This window comes from Anolis sagrei, chromosome 2 (assembly GCF_037176765.1).
Source record: "Anolis sagrei isolate rAnoSag1 chromosome 2, rAnoSag1.mat, whole genome shotgun sequence".
In the NCBI taxonomy this organism is placed as follows: Eukaryota; Metazoa; Chordata; class Lepidosauria; order Squamata; family Dactyloidae; genus Anolis; species Anolis sagrei.
In genome coordinates this window covers 164,010,165-164,027,065 of record NC_090022.1, presented here as the reverse complement: position 1 = coordinate 164,027,065, position 16,901 = coordinate 164,010,165, and the positions used below count along the sequence as shown (strand labels likewise).

General features: G+C 43.3%; 1 protein-coding gene across 4 annotated transcripts in view; it reads left to right on the top strand.

Annotated features, from left to right (window-relative positions):
* The window catches only part of PLPPR2 (phospholipid phosphatase related 2), a 53,002-nt gene that overhangs the window by 13,845 nt on the left and 22,256 nt on the right, over positions 1 to 16,901 (top strand). For all 4 annotated transcript variants that reach the window (XM_067464042.1, XM_067464043.1, XM_067464044.1 and 1 more), the window contains 3 exons: positions 2,229 to 2,417; positions 11,601 to 11,721; positions 13,742 to 13,998. In XM_067464042.1, the coding sequence (XP_067320143.1) occupies positions 2,229 to 2,417; positions 11,601 to 11,721; positions 13,742 to 13,998 (567 nt within the window). The remainder of the gene's footprint in view (positions 1 to 2,228; positions 2,418 to 11,600; positions 11,722 to 13,741; positions 13,999 to 16,901) is intronic.

Here is a 16,901-nt window from a genome sequence, read left to right as displayed (position 1 = left end):
TTCAAATTACAAGGGGTGTTTTTTAAGTAAGGTCCGTTGGAACATAAGTACACAACGAAAGTTTATTACAAAAAAGTAAATTTATTTTCAGAAAGTACATACTTCACTCTATTTTTCGACATAGTTGCCAAGTTTGTTCAAACACTTATCATACCTCTGAACCAATTTTAAAATACCCTCTTCATAAATCCTCGTTTCAACTGAAGCCACCAAATCGTCTATAATCAAAGAAGGGCGACCGGAGCGGTCCTCATCATGGATGTTGTCACGGCCATCTTTGAATTGTCGTACCCACTTACGCACTTTGCTTTCACTCATAACAGTATCACTGTACACTTCACAAATCTGTCGATGAATTTCTGCAGCAGGCAGGTTCCTTGCTGACAAAAACCGTATCACTGAGCGAACCTCACATGCGGAGGTGAGTTGATGGTCTTAAACACTTTTAAAGCACAGAACAGAACCGTTCAGGTTAGCTACAGAGCGGAAACTGAGCACAGTTGTTCCTGAGGCATGCCGGTACATGACGCACGTGCTTGTTGCGGTATGCGCGCGAACTACTAGTGTCTACCACAAAATGGACCTTACTTTAAAAATACCCCTTGTATAATCCTCCCCTCCAATAGTTTGAGGGACTGTGACCTGACCCTCTGTTTCAAAATTTGAGGACCCCTGATATATATAATATGGAGTTCAAAAACGTGCTCGCCCATGTGACTAAAAAAAAATTATTTGTTCATTAACATGCTTTGCTTCACTCGTTTTTTGAATGCTTTGTTTTCTTACTGGCCATTCGAAGAAAAATAATTTTCAATCATTTCCGAGATACATATCTCTAAGGAATATTGTGAGAAAATTGTATTGCTGGATGAATTACAAGAATCTGTTATATCAGGAGAAAAGAAATCAATTTGTCTCATTTCGTTTCTTGTTCAATATGCTTTCAAAGTCTTTTTTCAAATAATTGGATATGGCTCTAGCTCCCAGAATCCCCCAGTTGGTATGGACCCTGACTGCAGAATTTGAAGGAGCTTTAGTCCATAAAGCAGGGGTCCTCAAACTTTTTAAACAGAGGGCCAGGTGACAGTCCCTCAAACTGTTGGAGGGCCAGATTATAATTTGAAAAAAACAGGAATGAATTCCTATGCACACAGCACATATCTTATTTGTAGTGCAAAAAACACTTAGAAACAATACAATAATTAAAATGAAGAACAATTTTAACAAATATAAACTTAATAGTATTTCAATGGAAAGTGTGGGCCTGCTTTTGGCTGATGAGATAGGATTGTTATTGTTGTTGTGGTTTTCAAGTAATTTCAATGGGAAGTGTGGGCCTGCTTTTGGCTGATGAGATAGGGTTGTTGTTGTTGTTGTTGTTGTTGTTGTTGTTGTTGTTGTGTGCTTTCAAGTCATTTCAGACTTAGATTGACCCTGAGCGGAGACTGGGTAAATGACCTTGGAGGGCCGTATTCGGCCCCCGGACCTTAGTTTGAGGACCCCTGCCCTGTGAACCACACTCCCTGCAAGTCTCTGCCACATTGGCAACATCTAAACATTAGGCTTGGGCAATCCATGGTTCTAAATGGTTCCAAAGTACTTACAAAACTAAAGTTCTGGTGGTGAAAATTTCAGAACTCTAACAAAACTTTCAAAATTTAATTATTATTTCATTATTGGTGATTTTAAGGACAGAACCAATTAGGAACTGCCATTTATTATGAAATTTTGAGAGTTTTGTTAGAGTTCTGAAATTTTCACCACCAGAACTTTAGTTTTGTAAGTACTTTAGAACCATTTAGAACCATGGATTGCCCAAGCCTGCTAAACATAGTCTCAGAGATTGACCATCTTTTTTCCTGAGATTGTTTGTGAGCATGGAACGCTGGGAGAGAGGAGCAGGGCATCTGAAGAGTTTCCAGGGTGCTCAAGAAAATGGAGGGGGAAAGAGAAGTGGCGTGAGGCAACTGTCTGACTTACTTTGAGTCAAGCAGGCTCAGTGCCTCCCCTGCCAGCCATGATGATGTGATGCACAGCTACAGTGGGCACCCGAGCGTGAAAAGAAGTACACGAGGAAGCTGGCACGGAGTAGCAGGCAGCAGCGGTGGGGGAGAGGGGCGGAAGTTGCCAGACTCCCAAGGCTCCAGGGACCTGACTCTCCTCCTTGCCTCTGTCTCCCATTTGCTCGGTTGTCCTTTCTTGTCTGACGTGCCATGTTCTACTTCCAGATGGTGATCATGGCGGGGACCGTGGTGCTCGCCTACCACTTCGAATACACAGACACCTTCCCGGTGCATCTCCAAGGCTTCTTCTGCTATGACAGTGCCTATGCCAAGCCCTATCCAGGTCCAGAAGACACCAGCCGAGCCCCTCCAGTCCTGGTCTACTCGCTTGTCACTGCAGTGCCAACTGTGACGGTAAGAGCCCAGCAGGGTCCATGAGACGTGGTATGTGTATGTTAATGGAGGTGTGAAGAGTTGGTGCTTCTGCCCTGACTACCCCTCTAGCAGCAGGCCTCCTTTGTGAATGTTATTTTTTCCTGAGGACATTTTCCTGTTCACTGAGGAGGATAGTTGTTAAGTTCAAAGTTCAGGATCACTGAGAAAGTATGTTGTACGTTTGTGCATTCATCCATGTACACATCTGTGCATCTAATATTTCCTTGGCCTATGTATATCTAATGGTTTGTTTGCAAAGAAGATTACTCCACTAGTGAAGGAGTGAAGGGGTTGTTCAATTTCTTTTCTGTTGAAAGTCCAAGGGCATTCAGAGGTACATATTTCCTCCACAATCTTCTGAAAGTGGCCTCCATCCAGGTAGGTATACTCCTATGCTTGTTAGGTACAGGTACCCTTTTTGTTGGCTCAAAGCCAACCTTAAAAACTCTGGCATAGACACTGAGAACTGGGAAGCCCTGGCCCTTGAGCGCTCCAGCTGGAGGTCAGCTGTGACCAGCAGTGCTGCAGAATTCGAGGAGGCACGAGTGGAGGGTGAAAGAGAGAAATGTGCCAGGAGGAAGGCGCGTCAAGCCAACCCCAACCGGGACCACCTTCTACCTGGAAACCAATGCCCTCACTGCGGAAGAAGATGCAGAGCAAGAATAGGGCTCCACAGCCACATACGGACCCACAAGGAAACCCATGATGGAAGACCATCTTACTCGTCCAACGAGGGATCGCCTCAGTAAGTAAGTAAGCACTTTCAAATTATTCCCATAACTGCAAGGCAACGCTATTTATTTATTTATTTATTTACAGTATTTATATTCCACCCTTCTCACCCCACAGGGGACTCAGGGTGGACTACAATATACATATATATGGCAAACATTCAATGCCATAGACACACAACATATATAGGCAGAGACAGAGGCAATTTAACATTCCAGCTTTTCTTGAGGGGAGCTGTCCCTTCACCGACCATTTGTGACACTAATGAAGTACTTCCTCATTCTTTGCATGCTTGCTGGAGATTTTTATGGCCTCGTGAATTAGTTAAATTAGCCTCTCCGCATACGCGGTACCTAAATTTCCTATTTGACAGATGCAACTGTCTTTTGGGCTGGAAAGGTCGACAGAAAGCTACTCAAAATTGGTCGGAAGCTCACTCCGACCTGGACTGGCTTCGAACTCATGACCTTTTGGTCAGTAGTGATCTTAATGCAGCTGACTCCCAGCCAGCTGCGCCACAATCCCGGTGCTATTACAGGGTGGCAGGGGAAGGAGGGGTTAACTTTGCCTTCCTTTGAGGTACAGAGAGTATTACTTACATAAGGTCACCCTGTAAGTTTCTATGGCTGAGTGTGAATTCAAACAGTGGTCAACGACTACACCACACTGGCTCTCTATCAAGATATATTTGGATGCAATGCACTCACAGGAATGTTGTGAAGGCACCATGCTCCATCTATAGTATTATTACATGTGTATCCCATCCTTACTCTTAGAAGCTCAGGACAGCTTCAGTTAAGATCAAAGTTAAGAGGAACTGAGAAAGTAGTATTTATTTATTTAAGACATTTATGTGCCACCCTTCTCACCCTGAAGTGGTCTCAGAGCAGCTTACAAGATATATATACATACAATATATTATATTACTAGCCGTCCCCTGCCACGCATGGCTGTGGCCCACTCTGGTGGTCATGGGGGTTCTGTGTGGGAGGTTTGGCCCAATTCTATTGTTGGTGGGGTTCGGAATGCTCCTTGGTTGTAGGTGAACTATAAATCCAAGTAACTACAACTCCTAAATGTCAAGGCCTATTTCCCCCAAACTCCATCTGTGTTTATATTTGGGCATATTGAGTATTCGTGTAGAGTTTGGTCCAGATCCATCATTGTTTGAATCCACAGTGATCTCTGGATGTAGGTGAACTACAACTCCAAAACCAAAGGACACTGCCCACCAAACCCTTCCAGTATTTTCTGTTGGCCATGGGAGAACTGTGTGTGAAGTTTGGTTCAATTCCATCGTTGGTGGGGTTCAGAAGGCTCTTTGATTGCAGGTGAACTATAAATCCCAGCAACTACAACTCCCAAATGACAAAATCATTTTTTTGAGTGAAGGACATACATTAGCCTGAGAGGTGTCTTGTGTCCAAATTTGGTGTCAGTTCGTCCAGTGGTTTTTTAGTACTGTTAATCCCACAAACGAACATTACATTTTTATTTATATAGATTAGCATAGTACAATATCAGTATTAAATATTACTATATTGTACTATACCATTATATTGTAATATTATTAGTAATATTACATGTAATATAAATATATAATTATAATATATTAGTATTATATTGCATTACATTATAATATTGTAAATATTATATATACAATATATTATATTAGATTATATTAGATTATTAGAATAGCGCAGGTGGAACTGTCTCCTGGCCCAGAGCAGCAGTTGGTGCTGGGTGGAGGGGTCCCCAGATGATGACATACGCAGGAGACAAGATGGAACTGTCCCCCGCCCCCACCCTCTCTTCACTCTAGCCCTGTATGTTTGTTTGTCCATGCATGTACACATCTATGCATCTAATATGTCCCTGGCCTATGTAAATCTAATGCTTTGTTTGTTTACAAAGAAGTTTAGTGACAGCACAGCATACATAACGGCTTTCTTCTTCCTGCTTTATCCTCTACCTTATCTTTATAACAAACATGTGGGGCAGTCAAGGCTGAGGAAGAGCCCTTTCACACTATACCATTATATCACTTTGGTTCTAGTATGTCTGTCATGGTTCCATCATATGGATCTCCGGGAGTTGCAGTTGCAGCCGGGATTGTGGCGCAGCTGACTGAGTGTCAGCTGCATTAAGATCACTCTGACCGAAAGGTCATGAGTTCGAAGCCAGCCCGGGTTGGAGTGGGTTTCCAACCAATTGTGTAGCCTGTTGTCGACCTTTGCAACCCGAAAGACAGTTGCATTTGTCAAGTAGGAAAATTAGGTACCACCTTAAAGTGTGGGGAGGCTAAATTAACTAATTTATGAGGCCATAAAAAAAAGACTCCAGCTAAGCACTCCAGCAAAAGCATGCGGGGAATGTGGTACTTCATCAGTGTCGCAGATGGATGATGAAAGCGGCAGCTCCCCTGGTGGCCAGAAAAAATTAAATAGCCTCTGTCTATGTCTGTATATGTTGTATGTCAAAATTGGCATCAGGCCTGTAGCCAGGATTTCGTTTCGGGGGGGCTAAATTTTTTTCAGGGGGGGCTGAGTTTCGGGGGGGGCTGAGTCTGGGTGAAAGAGGGTCTAGCCTAGCAAACTTTTGTATCATTACCCCAATACCCCTATGCATATGGGATATATTGATTATGGTGATCAGATCATAATATGAATAAACATAACAGTTTAAATAATGCACCAGTAAGGCCTTTTTGCCAACCACCATGAGAATTTGGGGGGGGGGGGGGGCTGAAGCCCCTCAAGCCCCCCCCCCCCCCCCCGGCTACATGCCTGATTGGCATTGAATGTTTGCCATATATGTGTACACTGTAATCCGCCCTGAGTCCCCTGCGGGGTGAGAAGGACGGAATATAAAAGCTGTAAATAAATAAACAAATAAACAAATAGTTGAGGGAGGGGCCCTCAACTACAAATCCCCAGCCAGGGAGCTCTTCTCGTTCCTTTGATCAAAATGCAAACCTTGGCATGGAACATTGCTATGGTGGTTTAAGTGGCATCATGAGGGCCCATGGAGATTGAACTAAGATTACTCTGTGAGCTTTGTGCCCATACAGTTGTATATTAATCGAATGAAAGAACAATTTTATTGATTAGCCAGTTGGCCTTAACAAAAACAGACAGTGCAAACACAACATACAACATACATCTAGTCCTCTTAAAATAAAATACAAATATACAGGTATTTATCAGCTTGAAACCAATGTAGCTTAGCCATAAATATATGCATCAACTATCCTCGTCTCCCTCAGTTCTTGTGGGTTTTTTCGGGCTATATGGCCATGTTCTAGAGGCATTTCTCCTGACGTTTCGCCTGCATCTATGGCAAGCATCCTCAGAGGTGAGGTCTGCTGGAACTGGGAAAAAAGGGGTTTATATATCTGTGGAATGACCAGGGTGAGACAAAGGGCTTTTGTAAGTTGGGCTAGGTGTGAATCTTTCAACTGACCACCTTGATTAACATACAATGGGCTGACTGTGCCTGGAGCAAACTCTTCTTGAAAGGTGATTAGATGTCCCTGCCTCGTCTCCCCTACACTGCACCCCAATCTGATCTATGTCCTTCAATCTCCTTTTAAGCAGCTTTAAACAAATAAAGGGTGACTTGGCTGGTTGTAACCAGCCAACAAAAATGAGGTCTTGTATATTAATCATATCATTCCATATTCTAATCCAACATTCTTCTAGGAGGACAATGTAGCACGACCTCTGTTGAGATTAACTTCACAATTCAGCAGCAGATCAGTTGCACAACTTCAGCGCTTTTGAGTAGCTTTTTCTTGCACAGTATTTTCAGTCATCTGCTCCCACAGCCTGCAGTCACTCTGGAACCTTTTACAGACACTTGAGCACATGCCCGGCCATTGTCAGTTTTACCATTGTCTTTCCCCCAGTCTAGATGATATTACAGACTTACCACAGCACACAGTTATATCTTGTCTTAGCAGACAGGTTCTTTTAATTACATATAGCCTTCGACGAACAACATCACAGCACAAGGGGAAATATGCACTGTATATGACTTCCTTATATACAATTCATTTACACATAGCAATCACTGATTGGTTCCCAACTCATTGACTTAAATCAAATCCAGGATTACATCATTCACAATCACCTGGACGAGGCCAGAACACATTCCCCAAATGATTCCCTATATACAGTTAATGCATGACTCAGCATTTCCAATTGAAGCCCATTAGCAGTGCATGACTCAGCTATATTACATTACAATACATTGTAAAACCTGACAACCTCACTTTTAAATGTGTACTTATTTAATAAGAAGCCAGTGTGACATAGTGGTTTGAGTCGTAGATTAGGACACTGGGAGATAAGGGTTCAAATCACTGCATGGCCATGGAAACCTATAGAGTGACATTGACTGGATTCAGAGGATGATGAAATCTGCCAAGAAAACACTTTGATATGGTTGCCATAAGTCAGGAATTATTAGACGGAGCAGAACAGCAATACCTAGACACTCCTGAACTAGTCCAATGAGCGGCAGCCAGATTACTAACAGGAGCGGGGTACAGGGAGCATACTACTCCTCTGTTGCACCAGCTCCACTGGCTGCCAATTAGCTTCCGAGCACAATTCAAACTGCTGGTGTTAACCTATAAAGCCCTAAACGACTCCAGCCCAGTTTACCTGTCCGAACGGATTCTCCCCTATGAACCATCAAGATTGTTAAGATCATAGAATCATAGAATCAAAGAGTTGGAAGAGACCTCATGGGCCATCCAGTCCAACCCCCTGCCAAGAAGCAGGAATATTGCATTCAAATCACCCCTGACAGATGGCCATCCAGCCTCTGTTTAAAAGCTTCCAAAGAAGGAGCATCCACCACACTCCGGGGCAGAGAGTTCCACTGATGAACGGCTCTCACAGTCAGGAAGTTCTTCCTCATGTTCAGATGGAATCTCCTCTCTTGTAGTTTGAAGCCATTGTTCCGTGTCCTAGTCTCCAGGGAAGCAGAAAACAAGCTTGCTCCCTCCTCCCTGTGGCTTCCTCTCACATATTTATACATGGCTATCATATCCCCTCTCAGCCTTCTCTTCTTCAGGCTAAACATGCCCAGCTCCTTTAGCCGCTCCTCATGGGGCTTGTTCTCCAGACCTTTTATCATTTTAGTCACTCTCCTCTGGACACATTCCAGCTTGTCAATATCTATCTTGAATTGTGGTGCCCAGAATTGGACACAATATTCCAGGTGTGGTCTAACCAAAGCAGATGTCTCTTGACAATTCAAGAGAGATCATCTGGAGGGGCCCTGCTCTCAGTCCCACCACCCTCGCAAGCGCGCCTGGTGAGGATGAGGGACAGGGCCTTCTTGGTGGTGGCCCCTTGGCTCTGGAACTCTCTCCCACTGGAGATTAGAACTGGCCCTTCTCTCCTGACTTTTAGAAAACAGGTGAAAACCTGGCTCTGGAAACGGGCATTTGACGAGTGAGTCAATAACTCGTGGCTATATGGATGGATGGTGATGAACAATGATTTTATTGTCATGACTTGGCCATTGTAATTATATGATTGTATTTTTGGTATGTGTTGGTGTATTACGGAATGTGATGTTTTTAAACGATTGCTTGTGATATTATTGTTGGAAACCGGCCTGAGTCAAAAGTTCTAAATAAATAAATATGAGGGGAAAGACATGTAAAAGGACAATTCCAAGCTTTTCTTTCAGTTTTCTGAAGCCATTCCAGTAACACAGAGACAGGCTGGATGCCAGATTTCCATTCCAACGGGTAGCCTGCCCCTCAGTTGCCCTACCCTGCCCCCCAACCCATCCCATTTACTCTAGCCGTCATGTCTCACCAGCATCAAGATGACAGTTCTGTCAAAGGGAAGAAAGTGACCTAGATCATAGGGGGATCTCTGGCTAATGATGACTTGCTATGAATGAGCTTAGCTTCTTGTTACACTCAGATCCACAAAAAATAGCTTATGGAGCTCTGGGCTGCAAGCTTCAGCACCATGGAGAGCTCAGAATTGAGCAGCTCGCCCTGAAACCAGACAGAAAGCTTATCTGCTCCAGATCTGAAAACAGGGGCAGAGCTGCCATGATTCTCAATAAGGCAATTGCTTCAGGCAGTGGGATATTGATGTTGTGTCTGTGTCAATGATCTGACCAATTGCCAGAGTGGAGATGCTCCTGGCTGCTGGTGGAGGCAACAATCGCAGACACAAACCCTACAGCTATTGTAGGGTTTGTGCATATTTTTCCAGAATGCCCAGCTTTGTGGGACCTCAGAGCTAGGACTGTTGAAGGGGTAGGGCGAGATTGAGTGTGAAAATTATTTGTGTTGTAACACTAGCAATTTCCCAGGCCTTCCCTATCCTTCTCACAGAGCTAGGCATTCAGGAAGCAGGCTGTGGCTTCTATTGTTATCTCCGTCGTTTCTTTTTGATGTGTATGTTCATGCATTATTATTATTATTATTATTATTATTATTATTATTATTATTAAACTTTACTGGTACCCCGCTACCATCTCCCCAAGGGACTCGGTGCGGCTTGCATGAGGCCGAGCCCACAATACAACAATAAAACAATAGCAAAATAATACAACAATAAATAAAGCTCATTGAAATGAAGCAAGGGAGCGGAGGGATGATTTATTGTTGCCACCAATTTTGAAAGGAACCAGTATTCAGGAGATTTTACCCCAGTTCCCAATTTTAAAAAGAACTGGCCAATTTGCAATGGAGGTTGCCAATTAGGAACCAAATTTACCATCAAGTTGGAAGGGAGGCTGTTCAATTGCACCTCCTCCTTTATTAAGAAAGTAATAACTTAGTAGTAATGTATATACTGTAGTGTGACTGGAGAGAAGAATGTAGATTTATTTGGTTACTTTTCCCTGCGTTTCTGCCACCACGTGATGTAAGTTGTAATATTGTGAGAAATGGCACTTTGGACACAAAATAGACGGAGCTGAGGCAATCTTCAAATAAAAGTTAACAATTTTATTAAGTACACAGCGTGTGGTTGCAAGACGTAACTTTTCCTTGTTGCACTTGGAATAATACTTGTAACTTTAACAGTTCATTCTTTCAAGTAACACAGTATCTTTCTGACGTAGAGCACTTGTTTCAGACAAAGTTTCAATACAGGGATGTTTCCCTTGTTTGATCCTCCCTAGATCAAATACTAAGTAAACTATTCTTTAGCCTCTCCTTAGACTAAAAGAATACCAGCTCTGTTTCACCATTCGGCTGCACTAGCCTGAGAAACTTCCAATAGCCAAACCCAGCTTTTCAAAGCCTCAAAGCTTTGCTTCACAAGTCACTCCGCCACCTTTCCTTTCCTTCTCTCCCAACTCCTAACTCCTCACTCCTCTGAACCTAACTCCTGACTCCCCTGAACCTAAACCCGGACTGCTCACACCTCTAAACCTAAACCCTAACTGATTTTTAACTGTCATTTTTTCAAACTCTCCCCTCTAAGCTCCTCCCACTTCCCTCTCTCCTGCATTGGTCTCCATGGCAACGCACATGGAGGACTCCTCTGACTTAGGCCGCTCCAGCATTACTGCAGCCAATCTAAACATAAATACAGTTAAAATCATACAATTTATAATCAACTCCTGTACACTCATAAACAGAAAATAGCAATAAACATTAACAATAACACAGCGACGTTTAAAATACCTATGGCATGGCCAAATGTACTAATTAATTTTTTTTAAATAATGCTGGGCGTGACCAGGTGACATATAAACAGAATAGAAATTTTGGAGAGGGATAGAGCGTGCAGACAATCCGAGATCACTACTAAAGTGCGTTTAGGGACATATTGCTGGGAGTTTCCTTATTCTGGGAAGGCACACTGGAACAACCATGTTTTCAGGCTCCTCCTAAAGACTGCCAACGTTGGAGCATGTCTGATGTCCCTGGGGAGTGTGTTCCAGAGTCAAGGGGCCATGACCGAGAAGGCCCTGTCCCTCATCACTGCCAATTGCACTTGCGATGGGGGCGGGAGTGCGAGCAGGGCCTCTCCAGATGATCGAAGAGATTGTGTGGGTTCGTACACAGTGATGCGGTCACTTTGACTGCCATAGTTGCATCCTATGGGGTCCTGGGGTCTGTAGTTTGGTCAGAGGTACTAGAAGAAAAGCTCTCTGGTTGAGGATTCAAAAGGGCCATCCCTAAACCAACCCCAGAATTCCACGAGTTGTTCCCATGGCAGTTAAAATGAAATTGTAACACAATAGCTGTGTTGTGTGAAAGGGCACTTAAGGTTTGTTGTTGTTGTTGGAATCACTCTTCAAGTTCTACATTTGATCTACAGAACTGTTACCTACCCCAAGGCAAAATCCCGTTTCTGAAAAATCTCTCGTTTGCTTCAGTATTTGCATAGTGGTGGAATGAACTGGCTTGAGCTGCTCTGCCTCTCTTCTGTATCTCAGATTCTCGTCGGGGAACTGGCTGCCTTCTTCCTCCAGCCTGAACGACGTGAGGAGAAGACAATTGTTTCTGGCGAGTGTTGCTATTTCAACCCCCTTCTACGCCGCATAATCCGCTTTTTGGGTAAGTAGCGGATGGCCTACCCTCAGCCCTCCCATATACACACCTGGCCACCTTGCCCTGTGCCTCGAGGCCATGACCTGGGATTCTCCTCTGTTGACTTGGAGTGTTGGCAGGACTGTTGCTATTGGGGGACATTCTTCACTCTAATACTAGCCCATTCATTTTTCTTCTGTGTTTGAAGGCTCACTGGGATGTTGTGTGGTTTCCGGGCTGTATGGCCATTTTCTAGCAGCATTTTCTCCTGACATTTCACCTGTATCTGTGGGTGGTGATCCTCTGAAGCTGCCAGCCACAGATTCAGGCAAAATGTCAGGAGAAAATGCTGCTGGAACATGGCCATACAGCCCAAAATCACACAACATCCTAATTTTCTTCTTCTTTTTAGCACTACACAAAGTGGGACATTGAAATTCACTGCCACCTGGAACTCTGCTGTTTGCCGTGTTTGCATTCCCTTGCTTGCTATGCCAGCCCATTTTAGTTGGATGTCTGAGCTATATTTCTAAATTGGCAACCAAAGTTTGAAGTTGCTGCAATACTAAACTTGGGATTAAAGGAGGTGTAGCGAAATTGCTATCTATGGTAAATTTTTGGTGTATAGCTCTATGTTTACATATGGCAGATAGGGAAGAATAGGCACAGACAGGGTAGCAACAGCAGAGATAGGATTCATTTGCATATGGAAGCCGATTGGTCATATGCAGATTAGCATAGGCCCAGGATTTGAACTGGTTGCTAGGCCAAAATGGCAGTTGGAGGAAGAGCAGAGCTAAACATTCCAAAGGGGTGGAGCCAAAGTTTAAAAATAGGCAGTTAGAGAGTCAAAAGAGTGAGTTAGGAATTGCTGTTTGTGAAGAGAGTTAGGGATTCCTGTTAGGCCTGGGTAACAACGGAAAAATTTGTTTCTAAAATCGATTCGTTTTTTGGGGGTTTTTGCGTTTCGTTATTTAAAATAATTACAAAATTTTCCTTTTAAAAAGTTCGATATTTACAAAATTTCGTAAATGTGAAAAAAATTACAAAACATTAACGAATCGATTTCCGAAACAATAACGAATCGATTCGTTAATGGCGGACGCGACCACGAAATACGCTAAAAAACCTCCAAAAATTTCTGAAGCTTCCCTCTCCCTCTGTTGTTGACTGTTGGTGTGATATTATAATTTTTTTTCACTAATTAAACAAAAAACAAACATAAAACTTGCCCCAGACATGCAGAAATAATAACGAAACGACCTCAAAACAATAACGAAACGAATACAATAACGAAATACGAAGCATTTACAAAACTATTTAAAAATTCGTTTTTTAAAAAAAATTGCTCCGGAATGGTTCGTTATTGTTTTGTAATTGAAAAAATTAACGAATTATTAACGAATTACGAATTAACGAAACGAAACCGCCCAGCCCTAATTCCTGTTTGTGAGAGACAGTTAGGAACTTCTGTGAGAGAAAAGAGTTAGGAACTATTGTTAGAAATAAGCAGTTATGAAGATGTGTTAAGGATTTCTGATATATATAGATACAGTTAATTAAACAGAGATCAAGCTTTAGGAACATAAAGAAAGCCAGTGGTGCTTTAGTGAGAAAATAATTTCAGTCAAGAGTATGTAAAGCAAGTAACATGTTTGTGAATGTGAAACATTGAGAGTCTATGCCAGAAAAGTAAACCAAGTATATTATACTGACTGTAAGCCTCAAGATTGCAACAAAACACAAATTGTAACTACAAGTGTTGGAGCCAGAAGTTATAAATAAACTGTGTTACTTTGTTATACAGAAGTGTGTGCCTCAGTGCCTGTACAAAGAATGAACAGCACACAGAAAGTTCCAGCTAATATAAAAGAAGTAACTGAATCATTATAAGAGCAAAGGGGTTCTTAAATAAAGAAATAGGCTCTCTCCCTCACTACAGGAGGATTTCATTGGGGGCCACCAACCCCAGTTTTGTTACTGTCACTCATTCCCAGATGGTGACAATCTGGCTTCTCTCTTGATTTTGTTCATTTTCTCCCTGCAGGCATCTATTCCTTTGGCCTCTTCACTACTACCATTTTTGCCAATGCTGGCCAAGTGGTGACCGGTAACCAGACTCCACATTTTCTCTCTGTTTGCCGTCCTAACTACACAGCTCTGGGCTGCCAGCCCCCTCCAGGCAGCATCTACGTGACCGACAAGGCAGCCTGCACTGGGAACCCTATCTTGGTTGCAGCCGCCCGCAAGGCCTTCCCCTCCAAGGATGCCGCCCTCAGCGCTTATGCCGTGGCTTACACAGTGGTATGGAACAAAGGGTGGTTGGGCCATGAGGCCAGCAGGGTGGAAAGAGGACACAGTGGTGATGGAGGAAGGAAGGAGGGAGCCAAAGGGATATTGGGTAAAAAAATTATTATTATTATTAATAATAATAATAATAATAATAATAATAATAATTTTGTCGTATCAGGAGCGACTTGAGAAACTGCAAGTCGCTCTTCTGGTGTGAGAGAATTGGCCGTCTGCAAGGACGTTGCCCAGGGGACACCCGGATATTCTGATGATTTACAATCCTTTTGTGAGACTTCTCTCATGTCCCCGCATGAGGAGCTGGAACTGATAGAGGGAGCTCATCTACACTCTCCCCGGATTTGAACCTGCGACCTGTCAGTCTTCCGTCCTGCCGGCACAGGGGTTTAACCCACTGTGCCACCGGGGGCTCATAATAATAATAATAATAATAATAATAATAATAATAATCCTTATTTATACCCCGCCACCATCTCCCCGAAAGGGACTTGGGGCGGCTTACATGAGGCCAAGCCCAGAAGTGCATTTCAATACAGTAACATAAAAAGCATAAAGCAAACATTACAGTAAAATAAAATTAATCAAGCATAAAATATAATAAACAGTGCAAAGTAATACAATAGAAAATCACACACAATCACATGTGCAAGACACAATGTGTGTGTGTGTTTTTTTGTCATGTTAGGAGCGACCTGAGAAACTGCAAGTCGCTTCTGGTGTGAGAGAATTGGCCGTCTGCAAGGACGTTGCCCAGGAGATGCCCAGATGATTTGATGTTTTATCATCCTGGTGGGAGGCTTCTCTCATGGGAGGTGGCTCATGTCCCCGCATGAGGAGCTGGAGCTGATAGAGGGAGCTCATCCGCCTCTCCCTGGATTCGAACCTGCAACCTGTCGGTCTTCAGTCCTGCTGGCACAGGGGTTTAACCCACTGTGCCACTGGGTGCTCCGGCAGATACAATTTTTTTTGTCATGTCAGGAGTGACTCCTGGTGTGAGAGAATTGGCCGTCTGCCAGGACGTTGCCCAGGGGACGCCTGGATGGTTTGATGTTTTTATCATCCTTGTGGGAGGCTTCTCTCATGTCCCCGCACGAGGAGCTGGAGCTGGTAGAGGGAGCTCATCCGCCTCTCCCCGGATTCGAACCTGCGACCTGTCGGTCTTCAGTCCTGCCGGCTCAGGGGTTTAACCCACTGCGCCACCGGATACAATGATTAAAAACTAAGGATGGGATGGGTATCCATGCTGGCAGGGGAATTCTAGGAACTGTAGTACCCAAAGGCCATGTTTCTAGGATCTGCTTCAACATTCCTCCTCTTATATCACACAGAACCAACCCACTCAAAAGAAGAGGGACCACTAAGATTTTCTCATCCTACAATACACTCATGAAGGGGCCTCGTGTGCCCTCTGGTGGATACATAGAAAATGTAGGGAGTCAATCCAGCCTTCTGTTGCAAAAGCAAAGGAAATGATTTTGGAGGCTAAGCATTGTTGTTACAAAGAAAAGTGTGACATCTCACTTGAGTATCTTGTGCAGCCTTCTGACAGCCAGGCAATGAGCGGGGATTAAGCAATTTTTGTCCCAGGCAGACCTCATTCCTTCCTATTACCATCACTGTTTCCCAGGAGTGTCTGCTGGAATTGTTATGAGGCTAGTGAAACCAAGTAAGGGTAGGGATACATTGAGGCATGAGTGAGGAACGTGTCCTTCCACGTGGTGTTGCATGCAATCCTCACACAGGGGCGGCTCAACCCATTACGCAAAGTAAGCCTTCGCAGTATAGTTGATTTTGCCCAGGGGCAGTCTTGAGGCGCTCTTGGGGGGAAAATAGACCTTGACATATGTGAGTTGTAGTTACTGGGATGTATAGTTCACCTACAATCAAAGAGCATTTTGAACTCCACCAATGATGGAATTGCACCAAATATGGCACACAGAACTCCCACGACGATCAGAAAATATATATCAATGATTGGTTGGGGCGGGGGCACCAAAATACTGTTTGCTTACCATTGAAAATTACCTAGGGTCGCCTCTGTCTTCACAATTTCTATTTGGGAAGGGTTGGAAAAGATGCCCCACAACATTTGGAGGCCACAGGTTCTCTGTCCTCTCTTCCCTTTCGTACCAAGTTGCAATCTTATTCCACTGCTCCAACACTGCATTGGATCCTGCCAATGTGAGATCCTTCCCAAACAGAATCCCCAAACATTGTGGGGATTGTATGCTACACAGTAAAGACAAAAGTTTGGGGAACTTTTTGGATCCTCAATCACGATATGGATTTAATATGCAAAAGAGGTAATACATAGAAACACTCGGAGTGGAAGTCTACTCATGCAGGTGTTGGAGAGATGTCCTCACCCTGCTTCCTACACTGTTTGCTAAGGCATGATCACGTGGAGGATAGGCATGAGTCCTTCATTGTACACCATGTTCCATTAACATTACAGGCACAGTTTGATTCAGCTCATTTTTCCATGTTTCACTGCCATGTTGTGTGAAGAGGAGTGCTAAAAACGAGGCAGGAAAGATGGAGACAGATAAGTTTCCAATTAGCTTTGTATTTTGACAGCAAGACCAATGCAGTTGTTTGTGTTGGCAGATGTCTCATGAAACTTGAGACCCTGACAGTTCTTTCCCATGTGAAAACACTAGCTCTTCCTTGGCAATTCACTTGTTCTCAGCTTTTTATTTTTTATTTATATCCTGCCTTTCTCCCACAGTGCCTTACATTGTAAATTAATAAAGAATGCAGTTAAAACAAGGCATGAAACAAAATTAAAAACCATTACATATGCAATTATTTTGTAAACATTGGTTTACAACAGTGTTAACAGCCATGAAAACATAATGATGATGCTTTAAAGAGAGCAGAAATGGAGTCAACATATC